This window comes from Callionymus lyra, chromosome 13 (genome assembly GCF_982586985.1).
Source record: "Callionymus lyra chromosome 13, fCalLyr1.hap1.1, whole genome shotgun sequence".
NCBI classification, from domain to species: domain Eukaryota; kingdom Metazoa; phylum Chordata; class Actinopteri; order Syngnathiformes; family Callionymidae; genus Callionymus; species Callionymus lyra.
In genome coordinates, this window is record NC_141830.1 from 21,547,026 (window position 1) to 21,563,317 (window position 16,292).

The 16,292-nt window shown below is 40.3% G+C and overlaps 4 protein-coding genes across 7 annotated transcripts in view; 2 read left to right on the top strand and 2 right to left on the bottom strand.

Annotated features, from left to right (window-relative positions):
* Positions 1-147: 147 nt before the first annotated feature.
* saysd1 (SAYSVFN motif domain containing 1) lies at positions 148-1,030 on the bottom strand. Its single transcript, XM_087805587.1, has 2 exons — positions 744-1,030; positions 148-634 (listed from the first exon to the last, which is right to left on the bottom strand). Exons 1-2 carry the CDS (start codon positions 912-914, stop codon positions 311-313), a joined length of 495 nt encoding a protein of 164 aa, XP_087661713.1. The 5' UTR covers positions 915-1,030; the 3' UTR covers positions 148-310.
* A 4-nt stretch (positions 1,031-1,034) lies between these two features.
* grcc10 (gene rich cluster, C10 gene) lies at positions 1,035-2,293 on the top strand. Its single transcript, XM_087805588.1, has 4 exons — positions 1,035-1,117; positions 1,653-1,706; positions 1,769-1,945; positions 2,008-2,293. The coding sequence occupies exons 2-4, from the start codon at positions 1,655-1,657 to the stop codon at positions 2,145-2,147; spliced, it is 369 nt and encodes a 122-aa protein (XP_087661714.1). The 5' UTR covers positions 1,035-1,117; positions 1,653-1,654; the 3' UTR covers positions 2,148-2,293.
* Positions 2,294-2,320: 27 nt separating this feature from the next.
* On the bottom strand, positions 2,321-10,346 carry LOC148067772 (cytospin-A). Of its 2 annotated transcripts, none has more exons than XM_087805783.1 (13): positions 9,880-10,346; positions 9,307-9,396; positions 7,319-7,753; positions 6,624-6,697; positions 5,428-5,701; positions 5,240-5,369; positions 5,101-5,176; positions 4,966-5,041; positions 4,869-4,905; positions 3,790-3,886; positions 3,604-3,720; positions 3,448-3,522; positions 2,321-2,531 (listed from the first exon to the last, which is right to left on the bottom strand). In XM_087805783.1, exons 2-13 carry the CDS (start codon positions 9,344-9,346, stop codon positions 2,442-2,444), a joined length of 1,521 nt encoding a protein of 506 aa, XP_087661909.1. In that variant the 5' UTR covers positions 9,347-9,396; positions 9,880-10,346; the 3' UTR covers positions 2,321-2,441. The 2 variants fall into 2 exon arrangements, with proteins under 2 accessions (XP_087661909.1, XP_087661910.1); XM_087805784.1 differs by having other exon boundaries at positions 3,448-3,507; positions 9,880-10,344.
* Positions 10,347-12,305: 1,959 nt separating this feature from the next.
* Positions 12,306-16,292, top strand: part of dlgap2b (discs, large (Drosophila) homolog-associated protein 2b) — a 75,567-nt gene continuing 71,580 nt past the window's right edge. Inside the window, exon 1 of one of the 3 annotated variants that reach the window (XM_087805184.1) lies at positions 12,306-12,447. The gene's annotated coding sequence lies outside the window, so the exon portion shown is untranslated. Of the gene's footprint in view, positions 12,448-12,610; positions 12,649-16,292 lie in introns of those variants that run through there. The other 2 variants (XM_087805188.1, XM_087805190.1) reach the window with 2 other exon arrangements.

Sequence of the window (16,292 nt, forward strand, 5' to 3'; positions counted from 1 at the left end):
TAAGCGCTTTGTGACCCTGGTCTGGAAAAGCGCTATATAAATAAAAATTACTTGTTTACAACACCCTTGTATTTTTTATCTATTGTAAGTAACAGGAATTGTTTGTGGTGGCAGTGAAGAATACAATAATATTAACAGAACAAGATCAGTTGATAATGAATATTTATTTATATTCAATATAATTTCATAGCTAGTGCTGGAACAGGAGTGAAATCAAGCATTAAATTAATTCATCGTGTCTTCAACAACGTAACATGATTCGTACAAAGTGATCAATCGATCACATAAGAGATCATTGACAAAAGCCACGTCATCTATTGGCCAAGGGTCTGTAGCCCATCTCGCCCTCCAGCTGCTCCGCCGTCAGAGAGCCCAGCAGAGTCTGGCACCCGGGGTTGAAGACGGAATAAGCGCTCAGTTCTCCGGGCTCGCGGGGCGCCGGACTCCTCAGCCCCTCGTACAGCCAGAAGAAGAGCGAGACCACAAAGAAGGGAAGCCCGAACTCCAGCTCAACAAAGAGCCCGAGGAGAACCAGCCAGAGCAGCAGCTTGAGCAGGAAGACGTTTGACACGATGAAGTGTTTGGAGGCGAGCCATCGACCCAGAGCGCTGTCCAGCAGCCAATCTCTGCTGGTCTGCAAGACAATAAAAACATAAGCCAGTGAGTACAGTCTGTCAGATCAGAGTTAAACAGCAGAATAATCACACTTATTCACAATTTATTTACGTTTTATTTAGACTCACCGGACTCTCATAGGCAACAGAAGAGCTGCTTTTCAGCTCAGAGTCTTCTTCTTCCTCTTCTTCCTTCTTTTCGTCACTTTCAGTCTCAGGTGTTGGATCAACTTTCGTCTCCTTTTTAGGCGAATTCTCCGCCTGCCTTCGCGCTCGGAACTCTGCCAACTTCTTCTCCATCGACACCGTCACGTAAAAAGTAAAGAAGCAGCGACCAAAGAGGAATATAAACCAACTTACTGCCGGGAAAACAACACGAAGGATGTTTATTTACATGTCCACGCAGCCGCCGTAAATAGAGTCGCTGCCGTAAAACAAGAAAGTGTCCTAAACTACTTCCGCTGTGGATTCGTGGCTGCTGCTAGCAACTCGTTTTTATTCCGGTGAGATTTTTATTATTTTTTCTCCAACATAAATCAAATATAACAATGTTTATATCGGTTTAAGAAAGACGATGTGTATTTATGTCGATTTTATGTAGTTGCTTTCGATCTCGAAACCCGTTTTATTCCAGTTCATAGTTGTAAATAGAGGTCCATCGATGGATACAAACACTGTTTTAAAGGAGAAGTTAAATACAGAAATTCTAAATAACAGTTCAACTGGTTATTGATTTTAGACTTCGAGTGGAAAAACCTGTCAATTTTGAAAAAACATTTCCCTCAGTATGAGTGACATGTATCGACACACCCATGTTATGATCTTAAATCCATTTAAATGTCGAAAACCAAGTGTTCATTTGTCCTCAGATTTAGTGAAACGTCACAAAATGAACATTATAACATAATAAACAATCTGATAGTAACTTCCTCGCATGTGCAGGTCATTAGTTTGATGTGTTGTTCAGACGTTCTGATATAAACTACAATATAATTCATGACTAACTTCACAACTGTGGTGACGGTCCTGGTCTTCCAGACATGGCCTCAGCTCCAGCCCAGCAGCCCACCCTGACCGTGGAGCAGACCCGAGGTAAGAGGCGTCCACAGATGAACCTTCTGAGACCTTGTTAAACACCCGTGGGCCCCTCACAGTGGTGCTCAGCGAGGTGATCCAGGCCTTCTCGGCCCCAGAGAACGCGGCGAGGATGGACGAGGCCCGCGAGAGCGCCTGCAACGACATGGGCAAGATGCTGCAGCTGGTGCTTCCTGTGGCCACGCAGATCCAACAGGAAGTCATCAAGGCGTACGGCTTCAACAACGAGGGAGAAGGTGAGAGGATGGTGTGAAGGTGTAAAGTCAGGGAGACACTCACCCGTGTGTCGTCGTTCCAGGGGTCCTCAAGTTCGCACGCCTGGTGAAGATGTATGAGACTCAAGACCCCGAGATCTCCGCCATGTCGGCCAAACTCAAGTCTCTGCTCCTGCCGCCGCTGTCCACGCCACCTATAGGAGGCGCTATTCCTGCTTCATAGAAACCTAACACACATTCTAACAACCTTAAACTTAAGACCTTCCATGTTTGACACCTTAAGTTCTCCGTCAGTATTTATTCGCTTTTATTTTATACTTTTATTTTTAACAATGTCTTTTTAATGTGGATTAAAATGTTTTGACAATCGTGTGCGACTCAATGAGAGCGAAGACGTCCAGACACACAAGTTTATTAATGCAACAAGACTCACAAGGTTTAAAATATTCCACAGGTATAAATATTGTTTCCTAAAACAGTGTGACAAGTTCATGGGCGTCAGTTCGGACGGTTCTTTTCACACCTCGAAGTGATGGAAGATACTTTCCACGTAGTCCAGAACCTTCTGCCAGTCCGATCCACCGGGCTTCAGCATCTCCTCAGCCGTCTGTCGTCATGGGAGCAGAGTCAGTGAAGCCTGTGGATCGTCTTGAAGCGACAACACGTAACATTCACCACTAAACTTCCCTCTGGATATGATTGTGTCGTCATGTCCTTGAGCGAGACCCGTGCTGTGTCTCAAATCACATACTTCTCTTAGTGCACTGGTGGCTAGTATGCATCAGGATAGTGTACGTACTAACTAGTAACAAATTCTCTACAGATAGTATGTCTCAAATCAAACACTGCTGCTACGCACTAACGGAATGACGCGACAGCTTCTTCTTCTACTTCTATTTAACTATGATTTCAACCAGCTGTAGGAACACTATCGACACCTGCTGGCAGCACTTTTGGTTTGGTAAGAAATATGAGAAACTGGCTTCAGAGATGATCGATCAGTACCAGAGAAAACCTCCACTTCCTGTTTGCAGATTACAAATCTTCTAATCTAAAAGTTCAGACTTTCAACATAAATGTAGATATGTATTTTTTTTTTCCCATTAAAAATGTCTTTAACCATTCTCTTAAACTAAATTTGATTATTTCTATAATGATTTTTTTTTTTTAAATAATTGAATATTTAAACAAAATCATTTTATACATTTTATTTAAATTCAATTTTTATTTTAAATTTCAGGCTTTAAAATTCAATATAAAGTATCAGTGTAAATATAATGTATCAATAAAAATATCTAAGAATCCTAGTATACAAAAAAGAAAAAAATAAATAAATCAATCTTTCCATATGCAATTGAAAATTATTTAATTCAATTAATTAAAAAAACTTAATTTTAATTAAAAGTTTCAATATTTGAAATGTTCAACCATTGAATATTCAGGCACTGATATAAACTTCCATATGAATGTTACTGTAACAAAGTAACAATTGTGAACATGGACCCAGAGAAGGTTTCTCTTACCAGTGTAGCCAGGATTCCAACAGACTGTCCCGTGTTAAAAGCCAAATCCAGGTTTTCTCTCTGTGGAGAAAAAAACTGACTCAACAGAACAAACTTCTACAAAAATCATAAACTTCTGAGTTCACTGTGTAGTTTAAACCCCAGAGTTCAAATCACCTTGTGTGCGGGCTCCAGGGCGTGGTAGGGCACCTGCTCAGGTAAGTAGGAGTGATAGAGGGCACAGAAGGCCAGACCATCCTGCCAGCTGCTGCTGAAGTTGGTGACGTCGATATTCTGCGACCGAGAGAAGATTCATTTCCAGAAGGTGGTTCACAACTCGAACCCGGTTCCGTCGAGACCGACCTCGTATCCTTGAGTCCGACTCTGGCTCCAGCGCAGCAGCGAGTTCCTCCTGGAGCCGCCGTGACGCCGCAGCAGAGCGTTTAAGCCGCCCTGAGGTCTGAGACACAAACATGTTCTCAAAGAGTTCACAACACAATGTTTTCATCATACCTTTAAATACACACACGGCATGTGAGGAGAATTAAATAGAAATATTAAACACAATGACACAATCCAGCGTTTCATATGGACACTGATTGTTTTTTAAAATAATCTTTAATATGTCTTGTGCTATTTAAAGAAATGGAATAAAGAATTATTGTTTTAGTTTTAATATGTAAACTAAGGGAAAAAAAATGAACAATAAGAAAAATAATGGGTTAAAGACAATGATTCAATAATAAATGTTTTAAATTCAATATATTTTCATTCATAGCCGTTAGAATAAAAAATAAAAATGTTGGTATAATAGTAAAAGACATTAATTTATTTTTTAAATGTCCAAATTTATGAATCCAACAATACATTTCTATAAATAATACTAATATATTTTATTTACATTAAACTCTATATTTGAACACAAATCTGTTACACAGTAGAACAGGATGAAGACATTTTAAAAACACAACAGTACAAGGATAGACTTTTTGACCTCAAAACAAACGTATCGCGTAAAACAAGATTAAGAAAATAAATATTGATAAAAAAAACATTTATTGAATTCAAATAATTAAAAAACTATTATAATTGAATGCTTGAAAAACTACATTTTAAATTAAATCTTTTAGCTTTAAACATTTGTTAAACATTTTCTTCGCTCAAGTCAAAGTAACAATTGTTCCTGAGCAGTGTTATTGTTTTAGATGTATTTTAGTTTAAATTGTTAAACTAAAATACACATAAAACATTTAGATTAAAGAAAAATTAAAATACGGGTTAAAAATGGGAAACTTCAAAAGCAATAATATTTATTAAAAGATAAAATATAGAACGACTCGAGAGATTCCAAAAGAATAGAAAGAATGAAATGCTATGTTCGACCTTCCCTGTCACACTAAAATCTATATCATGGATAATAATCTGATTTAAAACGAACGTACTTGTTTGCGTCCAGGTTCTGCTTCTGCTCCGGTTTACCTGAGACCCAAAAAGTTCTGCGTTAATTTCCCTCCGAGTCGGTTCAGATCCTAAACGTACCGTCGGAGAAACCGGACCAGCTGTCCTGTCGCCGCAGAACCTGGTCGGACCTTCTGCTTCTTCTGGGTTCTTCCTTCTGAGGAGACATCGATGACATCATGAACGTGCTCTCGCTGAAGTCCACCTGGACGCTACCTTGACGTGAGGTAAAGTGGTGCTCGGAGGGTTTTGTTTTCGAGTGAAGGTGTCCATGGGGATTCTCGGGAGACTCCTGCGGAAGGGAGACAGTTGTCGTGATCGCCACTAGAGGACGCCTTCTTTCGTCCGGACGCACCAGGTTCTCTCGGGCAGCGTCTTCCTGGGCTCTGGGTGTTCCTTCTTCTTCTCGTGGGTGGCCAGACTGCGGATGTAACCCTCGGCGACGCCTCGGCCACGCAGCTGCAGGTTCTCAGCTCCGTCTCCTCCTTTACGACATCAGAGCGTCAACATCAGAGGGTCTTCCTTCTTCAGGCTCATCCTCACCCTCAACCCTCTTCTCCTCTTCATCTTCTTCATCATCATCATCATCATCATCTTCTGTCTGTCGCTGCAGTTCGATCAGTCGCCTGCAGGTGTCGCTGTGCTCGACCCTCAGCGCCTCCAGCTCCCTCTGGGTGCGGGCCAGCTGCTCCTCGACGCCGCGGTGGTTCCGCTGACAGGCGGCGAGCGCCTGTTCCGACTCGACCCGCAGCCTGTTGGCCACGGAGACGGCGGTCTGCAGGTCGCACTGGAACTGCCGCCAGTCGGACCTCTCGGCCTGAGACACACATGTGGGTCAGTGTGTGTTCGACATGAACGTTCAGGTGATTATTGGACAATAAATATGAGACGTTATTTTAAAAAAAGTCAAACAGTCAAATTTAGAGCAAGAACTTCATCTGACCAAAGCACTGAACCTGAAATCTAGGGATGTGAGAATAAAGATCAAATCAAATTATTATTACTTTTTTAATAATAGATCTATTCTGGTATATTTATATTCAGTTAAGTGGTTATATACAGTATGAATACAAAAATAAAATATATTTTTTCGACAAACAATATTAATTTTTAGTGCCGCTATTTAATCATCTAGATGGCAGAAGTCATGGGAGGATCAAAAACCTGTGAGAAGACTGGGGACAAGAGGATACAGCCACTTTTAAAGTGTTTTTTTGGCTTTTAGTTCTATTAATTCAACCAGGAAAGAAGTCACAAGTTCTGTGTCCCCTGAAATCAAGTGTGTGGAAATAAATTGTATCCAATAATTTCCCAAGCGATATAAATGCATGGCTACAGCCCTAATATCAACACATCAAATGTTATCATTCATATAGTTTTGATTCTATAGTTAAGATGTAATAGATTGCTAAAATTAAATATATCATTAAAAAAAGTAAATTTTGAAAAATGCAACTAAAACGTATCAAAGACTTTCAGAAAGAGAACCTTCGAACCTTCCACAATACTCAATACAACATTTTTTAAGCTTTTGAAAAAGCACAGCAGGGGGCGCTAGCGAATTCTATCACACCACACAGAGTAAGAGGAAGAGTTGTCTTTCTCTACAGAGCGATGAAACCTTCAAAAATATTTGTGGATCCAGACGTTAAATGGGGAAAACAGTCAAGTGTTTCCACTGAACCGACTTGCGGAGGTGATGGTCTGACGATCACAGCTGGACCGAGGACCAGACTCACCTTCAGCGTCTCCCTGAGGTGCTGCACCTCCTCCGACAGCTCGTCTCGCTCCGCGATCAAACGTCTCAGCAGCTCTGGACACAAAGAACGACATCCCATAATGCATTAGATACATGCGTAGAAATACACGTTCACAAGTGACATCAAGATACACAGACAAATTGGAAAAACCTTGGATCAAAAAAAGAGGTTTTGAATCAGACGTTTTGTTAAAAATTGTAAATTGTTTTAAAAGTAACGTGAAATAAATTAGAAAATAAAAGTTTTTAATGAATCAGAGTTCAAAAGGAAAAAAAATAAAACAGCTGGTCCGGCTTTTCCAGCGGTACGTTCAGGATCTGAACCGACATGGAGGGAAATTAATTCAGAACTTTTTGGGTCTATGGTAAACCGGAGCAGGAGTAGAACTTGGATGAAACAAGTATGTTTGTTTTAAATCAAGATATTATCCATCATATAGATTTTAATATGACAGAGAAGGTCAAATGTAGCACTAAAACCTTTCTTTGTTTTTGAATTCTCTTGATTTGTTTTATATTTTATCTTTTAATAATTATCATTTCATTTGAAGTTCTGAACCCTCAAACAATTATATTCAGGATTTTAAATGTTTTTTAAAAATTAAAACCATTCTTGCACATTAACAACCTTTCATTTTGGCTCCAAACATAAACCTCTAGTAAAGACAAACTCACCGTCGGCTCCTGCAGCTTCTTCCGTGTTGGCGCTCAGACCCAGAGAGTTCCTGTAGTGCTCGATCAAGCTCAGGATCACCAGACTCAGCTCGTCCCCTGAAGTCTCCGCCACGGTCTGAGAATCCAGACCGCTGTCCCTCTCCTGCCAGCTCTGCTCCGAGGGAGACTCCCTGGGGGGCGGCAGGGAGGCCAGGCAGCCCAGACCGGCGCTCCGGCGGCTCCGCGGCCCTCGCTCGGCGCCACCCGACACGTCGCAGTTGATCACGGCCCACTCCGCCGGCACCGGCAGCTTCTGCGCCCAGTCGGTGATGGAGGGCGGGGGCAGGGATGCGGCTTGGACCCGGGTGGAGGAGATGGAGGTGGACACGGCCAGGGCGCTCAGTTTCCCCTCGGACGGTGTGGTGGGGGGAGTCTGGAAGAAATCTAGGGACGACCCTGAGACAGAAACGTCTACTTTAACCATTTTAAGTCATTCTGTGGCGTCTTAGTTCACAGAATATTTAACCCTCAGACACTGGAACACAAAAGGTTAAAGCAATACCATCATGACTGCGTTATTTACGGTCCTGACTCGGCACTAAATCTTCTCGCTGTAGCTCGGACTGAAAACCATTTATTCACGTGGTGCTCCGGCTCCGGACCAAACCGGACAGCACGACCCGTTTCCTGCACGCTTCCGTGCACGAGTCGAGTCTCCAGGCGCCGGAGAGAACATTCTGCCGGACCCAGTGTCAGGCGGTCGAGAGCAGAGAAGCGTTCGCGCTCCAGGGAGATCCAGCTGAAGTCGAGTCTTGTCCAAACATCTGTGCCTTTGATGCCAGAGATTATGTTTTGGTGCAAAGATTAAGAAAATAATTTAAATCTGTATTTCTTCAAAGCATCGTTCAGTAACTGGTAAAGAAGTAAAGGTATTTGTACTGGTATAGACATCTCTACCCAGCCATGCCAGACCAACGTCCAGGTGTTTTTAGCTGCTGTGGTACGACTTAAACTGATGCATTCATTTTTGGTTTCAGTTCCGAAATGTTTCCAACGAGGTTCGTGCTCAGAACCACAACAACAACGTCTAAATAGCTTTATATTCTGCTATAAAATCACTTTCTAATGCAATAAGCAACTCTTCCCACCATGTCTCACTCCCCCTCAGTGAACCCTTAGGCTTTGTCAAATGAGAAAACTCTAATTTTGTGTCTTTCATGGCATCGTTCAGGAGAGTAGAAGGAGAAGCTTGTGTTGGTCTTGATTCACAACACGATCTGGAGTTTATAATCCATGCGTTTGTGTCTCATCTGGACTACGTTTGTTTTCATGTCACAAGTCTCGCCTGCAGTTCATACAAAACTCTGCGGCGAGAATTCGGAGCCGCTCTAGTAGGAGAACTCACATTTCTCACGATCCTTAAATCTCTTCACTGGCTGCCAGTTTCTTTCAGGATCAACTTTAAAATTCTGGTTATTACTTTCAGATCTATTCATTCTATTGAGTATCGTTTTGATTGTTTAAGCGCTTTGTGACCCTGGTCTGGAAAGGCCCTTTACAAATAATCTGTGAATCTGGTCTGTGTTTGTTGTTGAAGCCACTGATAGCTTTACGAGTCATGTAGGTTAAACGTTCGAGCAGCGACAGTATAATATATAATAATATAATATTCATCTTGAATCCAGTCAGCGGGAACAACAATTGCAGATACATAATGACAACAGATGCACAGAAATAATTTCTATCCAGATAAACGCTTGTTTCAGGATTATTGAGTCTTTTTTTTTTTTTTTCACTAATCAACATTTCTTCCAAGGCTGGTATTTTTAGATTTAGAAATAGGTTACGCTGCTTTGCTGTTTGTCGTCGAGCTTCAAGGCATCGTTTGAAGACCAAAAGTTTGACGGACGTGTTTAACAAAAGAACTCCAGGAATGAAAAGAGTCGCAACATTGAATGTTTACGATCATCGGTCTGAGTTTTTATGATTTAGTTGTGTGATGTTTTTACCTGTAGCCATGTGTCCATCTTTGCCGCTTTGGTTGCCCATGATTCAGTCAGTTCAGAGCAGATTTATTTTTCTTGACTTCTGCAGCAGATCTGGAAAGGAAAATACTCAATAATAAAAAAAATGTAATAAAGAGATACAAGTCGCAAAGAATGAAATACAAAATATAAATATTAAAGTGAAGCCACAAAGATTTCAATGCAACATCAAGTTAAGATTATTCCGACGAAAACAATATTTAAATAATCATTTTTGAAGATTCAATGAGCCTCTAAATGCTTTAAATACGCGTTTCTTTCGTTATATAAACACATTTCAATCTTTTCTCTTAACATGAACGAGTCACATGTATGTTGCCACATGTGTATTTCACTCAAAAAACGTGCGAAAATGTCAATATCGTTCCGAGTTTCACTCGCCGAATTAACCACAAGTTCTACCTACAGATGTTAGCGCCTTAAATACAGTTATTCGGGTCACATTTTCTGCCGCATCGAGCAGAAAATCTCAAAAGTGTCCGGTTCGCGGGTGTAGTTTGGTGCCGCGACGGTTCCGAGAAGGTCGTTGGTTCTCACCTGCTCAGTGCTGTCGGACGTTCCTGACATCAAGTTGATCTTTTTTGAATCAAATAAAGTGAGGTTAGTTTCACCAGGAGATGCGTCTGTTGTTTCTCACGATCATTTTCCTCCTTTATTCCTCCAAACTGGACGCAGACGCAGCAGACGCCATAGACAACAACTTCAAGATCCCCCAAGATCCTCCGCGCCAGAAATAGATGCGATCAAATAAGATTTTATTTCTCAATCGTTTTTATTTTAACGTTTACTGGTTCGCTCGTAAAACATATACGAATAAGACATTAAAGGCGATAAACGAAAAATAAATTAATACAAAGTTAGCTCGTCTGAACTCAGGTGCAATAATGAACCCGTTTTTAAACGGTTCTTCCGCAAACTTTTTTTTGAAATGTATAGTTTCAAAAACAATCGGACTGTCAAAACAAAGTATTTTAAAAGCACAGAACAATATTTAGTGTATATATACAGTAGTTTATAGAAGTGGTCCCCAACCCCTGGTCCTGGTACAGGAGCAGTCAGTGAGGCATCTGCACAGATTAAAAAATATATATAATTTCTGATCAATCCATGAATATTATTTTCTTAAAGGTGTTTTTGAAATGAAATGGTATTTTCTCTGAAGTAATTTCAGTCTGTGATTCTCTTGACACGCCAAGACGCTCGTCAAGTTTACTAAAATTAAAAAATAAACCATAATAAACTGTAATTAAATAAACTTGTGGCCAGACAACCAAATGAAATGCAATGTTGTCTGAGTGGTCGATGGTCCAGTGATCATAGTTTTATTAATAAACAAAATGAATGATAATAGTTCCTGCTGTGTCACATTTAGCTTATTAGTGAGTTGACAATAAAAATGCCATAAAGATCAACTTATTTCCTATTTTGAGGAGAAGCTTTACCTACTCGCTTTTAAAAGACGATAAAAGTATCTTAAGACAATTTTATTCGTGCAGGCTTTTCCTTGATTCTCCACCCTCTGAGACTCCTGTGTTCGTCTTATGTCTCTTGACCTATTAAGTATATATTTTATTGAATATTGTTCTGATTGTTTAAGCGCTTTGTGACCCTGCTCTGGAAAAGCGCTCCACAAACATTACTTACTTTCTTACTTTAAAACATATTCATCATAGTGCAGCAGCCAAAGTAAAGGACACACTGGTCATAAATATGTGATAAATATTGGCTCGATTACATATCAATGTACAATCAAGACATTATCCTCTGATCAAGCACACTTTGGTTCTGTAAAAAAAACAAAAAACTAACCATAAAATGAACTTAGCTTGAAGACAAATATGAAGACAAACACCGCAGCTCCTCAGAAGCTTAAGCTGGACAACCTTCCTGACGTGTGATAAAGACCCACGATCTGAAAATGACAAGAAATAGTTTTACAAAATTCAGTATAAATCATGTTTCAGGACCAAGGACAGAATAGTGACGCAGCTAAAATGGCTCCCCCGAGTGTCCACTTTTAGAATTACAAGCGAAACAGCAGATCCATCATTTCAAAAAGACGTTCTAATTTCATCACTTAAGTAACACAAATACAGATGGAAAATGACATTACACATTCTACTTATTGGGGGGATTTTTTTATACACTAAGCTACTGTCTCTGCAGCGTGCACGAATGCAAAGGGTCAGTCTGCATCTATTTGAATGTGAAAGTCTTGTACCTCACAGTCCACCGAGGAGCTTCAACTCATTCAACACTAATCCTTCTTATATTAGCATAGAAATAACTTCAGAGAATAAAAGCTTGTAGTTGATTGTGTCGACTGTAGAGTAGTGAGGAGGAGAAAATACTGTTATTTAGGTTTTTAAAATTATGTAAGAGCTGACATTTTATAAATATTACACTTTTGAAAGGTATAAAAGTTTCCTAATGCCACTAGAACGTTCCTGACAAATTGGGTGGAATAAAAGCAGATTTATTAATAAAAAATACGCAATTATTAGAACATACATTTTGTTTGTATATATATATACTGTATATATATACAAGCGAAACACTTTATATAAAAAAATAAATCTAAAACCTTAAGAAATTGTATCGAATCAGTATCGGATTGTGGGCATTTTAAAGGATGAAAAAACAAATGTTTGGTAATAAACGTAAGCATGACGTCACAAACTGCAGTAAAACGTTATAGACAATTGGGTCACACTGAAAAGCATACAATAATGAGGATTTATGCACAAGGTATGAACGCATTTTGTAGTTAGCGACAATAAGAATAGATGTTAAACAAAACTGTAAATGTCAATTTTCCAAAGTTTGTTGTGACGTCACCGGGAGCCTCATTTCCCCGCCGCAGGTAAAGACGCAGACTTTGTAAATACAATAAAAAATGGCGGCCGTGGCGAGTGGCGTTCGTGTCGACAGCAGTGACCAGAACAACATCTGCGGAGAATGAAGCTGCATCACGTCTGCAGCGCAGAAGAAGGACGCCATGGAAAGCAGGCAGGATCTGCCGCCGGCGGGAAACCATGACGGTGACGTGACGCCGTTTTCCCGCCGTCGCTGAAGATTCCCTGGAAGATGTCAGCGCTGAAGAAGGTGAGCAAAGATTCCTCGCCCACGACTCTTGAATGCGTGGAAAAGTTGCGAGTCACCACGCGTGACATGTGTCTTCACTCAAGGTCTTGAACGCTCGTGACTCAGCTGTATTCTACTACACCTGTCGTCCATCTTTTCATCTGTCACAGGTGTTGCCATGGTTACTACAGACTCACTGCTGTCTGTTTGACAAGGACCCAGGTAAGAGGTGTGTGCGGGCACCACACTCTTGATGACTAACACCTCTTTTGTTTTGTGTTCAATCGAGTTTAAATAAATAATTACAAGTTAACAATATTTTCAAGGCAGTAGAACTTCAAGAATGAGTGACACTAGCGGCAGATTCATCACCAGGTGTGACACTTGTTCGCTGTTTTGTTTGCAGTGAGACATTTTTATTTCTTCAGCCTCCTCGTCTGTGGTGAACGTGGTGATCAGAAAGAAAAGGCGTCAATCATTAGATTTAAATCACTTCAACAGATTGAGGTCATTCAAGAACGATTGTTGAATGATGTTCACAAGGCAGAGCAAGTATAGCTACCTTTAAAATGACCTCTGGAGGAAGGAGGGTGATCTTCAAACTTATGTCTTTAACTAAAAAAAACAAACAATTGTATTGTTTGTAGTAAATGTTTAAAATGGAAACAAATTTCGTTTTTTGTTGTGTAGTTCCATCTGGATACAAGAAAGCTTTTGAAGGAATCTTCAGGAGAAATGGACTTCCATGGCTTCTCATTGCTTCTGTCCACGTGTCCAGCTACCATTAGAACTAGCAAAAGAAATTGACATAGTTGACTTTATAAAACACAGAATCTATATCTACTAAAGGCACTCGAGTCTTCTTGGTTCTCTCGCAGTGCTGCAGAGATTTTCTTGGACTCAAAATGACGGCCATTTTAAACCATCTCTAGTAGAAGAACTCACATTTCCCCGATCCTTTCAGGATCAACTTTAAAATTCTGGTTCTTACTTTCAGATCTATTCATGGTCAGACCTTCCATCAGTGATCTGATCCAGCCTTACACCCCAGCTCGGGCTCTGAGGTCTGTGGATCAGAATCTACTGATGGTTCCTGAACACGCTTCCGGACCAGAGGAGAGAAATCCTTCCAGGCTGTTGCTCCTAAGCTTTGGAACGATCTCTGTGTTTGATGATCTACTGACTCCTTCAAGAAACATCTGAAGGCACTTTTATTTGTGCTTTTCTTTGATTCTCTGAGACTCCTGTGTAAGGGTATTGTTTTGATTGTTTAAGCGCTTTGTGACCCTGGTCTAGAAAAGTGCTCTACAAATATTACTTACTTTTACTCTGTGTCTGGACTAAGATGATTATTTTCCTTTTTGGCTGTTCGTCCAAAAAGGCCTACAATGGTCAAGTGTCAACTATTTCCTTAGTATTAGTGTAAATATTTTTTTTTTTTGTGTCTTCCAAGGAAGGGATTAAACTAAATATAAAGCAAGTCACATCTTGTAAAAGTCTCAACTCCTCCAACGATGTAGGCCTTCTTTTAGCTCTTAGTAGCTCATGTTTCGGATTCTCCTCTGGGCAACGCTGAGTATTTACGCGTTCTTTAAAACCTCGGCATTAGCATCAAGCTAACGTTATAGGTACTCTAGTGTTAAGCCTTCTATAGCCTTCTATCTTGGGGTTTTGATCAAGAGTGAGGGACAGATCTCCATTCGTGACGACTACCAGTCCCATGTCCATGGGCTGAGGAAAGAGCTGAGCCAAAAGGCAATTTCTAATTCCCTTGACTCACCTGTGTAGTAGATATCTAGGATATGACACACATGTAAAGACACTCACAGTTGATCTCCCACTGAGGTACATCAACTCCAGACGTCTTTGCTCACCTGTGGCTTGACTTCCAGTTACAGTTCCACGACACTTTCCCGCCGGTTGATCCTCAAACGTGAAGATAACAATCGATCGCTGCCGTTCATGGGTTTGTGGACAAGCATCTGTTGGCACCGGTCGATCCCGCGGCTCCCTCAGGATATATATCTCGCTCAGCATCGATGGTGTTGAGAACGATGGCGTGGGTGGAGAGTTTGGGGGCGTGGGGTGCAGAGCTGCGGGGTAATAAGGCAGTATGTGCACGACTGCGTCCCTGCAGAGGTCAGCCAGAGCCGCCGTGAATGTAAGAAAACACTGCAGGAGTTCTTCTCTCTCGCGGCGAAAAGTCTTTGTAAAAGTCTCCAATCATGGCAACAAATAGTCAAACATATCCAGGCCACTGTTGGCTATTTTTAACTGCAGTTTTGTTTGTGCTGAATAACATCTCAGGTGGATTCACTGCGAGAGTCTTCATTAGAGCACTGACGATCCTGCAGGGATGTGAGAGACATTGTTCATTCTTTTTGTTATTTGTGTATAAAAGTGAGCTCAGGGTAGACCCAGGTTCATGCGCAGTCCACACTAATTAACAAGCGGCCTGCAGGGGGCGTCTGACAAGTATCTCCTGAGATCTTAGCCAGTCTCGACTTAAATGAACCAGTGATGAGGAAGATGAGCAGAGAATAGAAAAGTTAAACACAGAATGTACAGGAATCCATGTAGCAAACTTTAAAAAAGGGGGCGTGATATGGACTGAAACGTCATTTCAAATGGTCAGCGTCACTAAACACAAAAATAAAGATCTATATCTGAATGTAACAAGGTCAGGAAAGCTAAGCTGCGATCAGAGTATTCTTGTAATACTTTCGTTAAAAAAAAAGCTATAATAAATATTGAAACTTTTATAAGGAACCTATTAGCTATTTAATGAAAAACTGATGAATAATAAAACTAGACTCTCTTCCTAACATTAACCAAAAGAGATAACACAAATACACTTTCATGGCGTCTCAATTAACATCCATGTTATTGTGACAACTTAAAAAAAAGAAGAGAAAATCTAAATTAATCTCAAACAGGAAACGGGACTCAAAAGGAAATGTTAACATTAAAAAGTAATTTCACCTAAAACATTTTTAATAAATACATTTTTCTCAACACGAAATACTCTCCATTCTGATTAATTTGCATTACTATGAATTAGGGTTAAACATGTTGAGTATCACAAATGAACTATAGACCGTTTATCAAACTAGTTTTTTTCCCTTGACAAGATGCTGTTGTGTGAGAACATGTGTCACCTGGAGACTCTTCTTCTTCCATCAGCCGCATAACTGGATCTTCTCTTACTCATCGTTTTCTCAAGGTTGAGGGGATGTTAATGAGCTGGATCGTTTTAGGGAACATTAAGCAAAGCCAGCAGGAGAAGCTGCTGATGACAGCGTCAGATAGAATCCACGCTATCTTTCCCATATAGTGTCAGTATTCCTGTCATTTAAACTAAAAATACTACATACAGCGATTACATCACTGATCATCGGTGAGAGCGATTAACTTCCAGGTTCCACCGGCAGGGGGAAGTGTTCACTTTGACACATTTCTGTTGAACTGATCCTTATTGGACATGCTGGAAGTTCCTAAATATTTGTCAAACTATGACACAGGAATCAGCCTCAGATTCCATGGACGTATTTGTTGATCTCCTTTAATACTTTGAGGTTTATATCATTACACTATGGGACTGAATTAGATGTATTAGAATTAGGAGACTTTTATTAGTAATTAAGTAAGAATGTAAGTAAGAAAGTAAGTAAGTAAGTAAGAATGAATGTAAGTATGTAAGTAAGTAAGAACGCATGTAAGTATGTAAGTAAGTAAGAATGAATGTAAGTATGTAAGTAAGTAAGAATGAATGTAAGTATGTAAGTAAGTAAGAATGCATGTAAGTAAGTAAGTAAGTAAGAAAGTAAGTAAGTAAGAATATAAATAATAATGTAAGTAGGTAATTA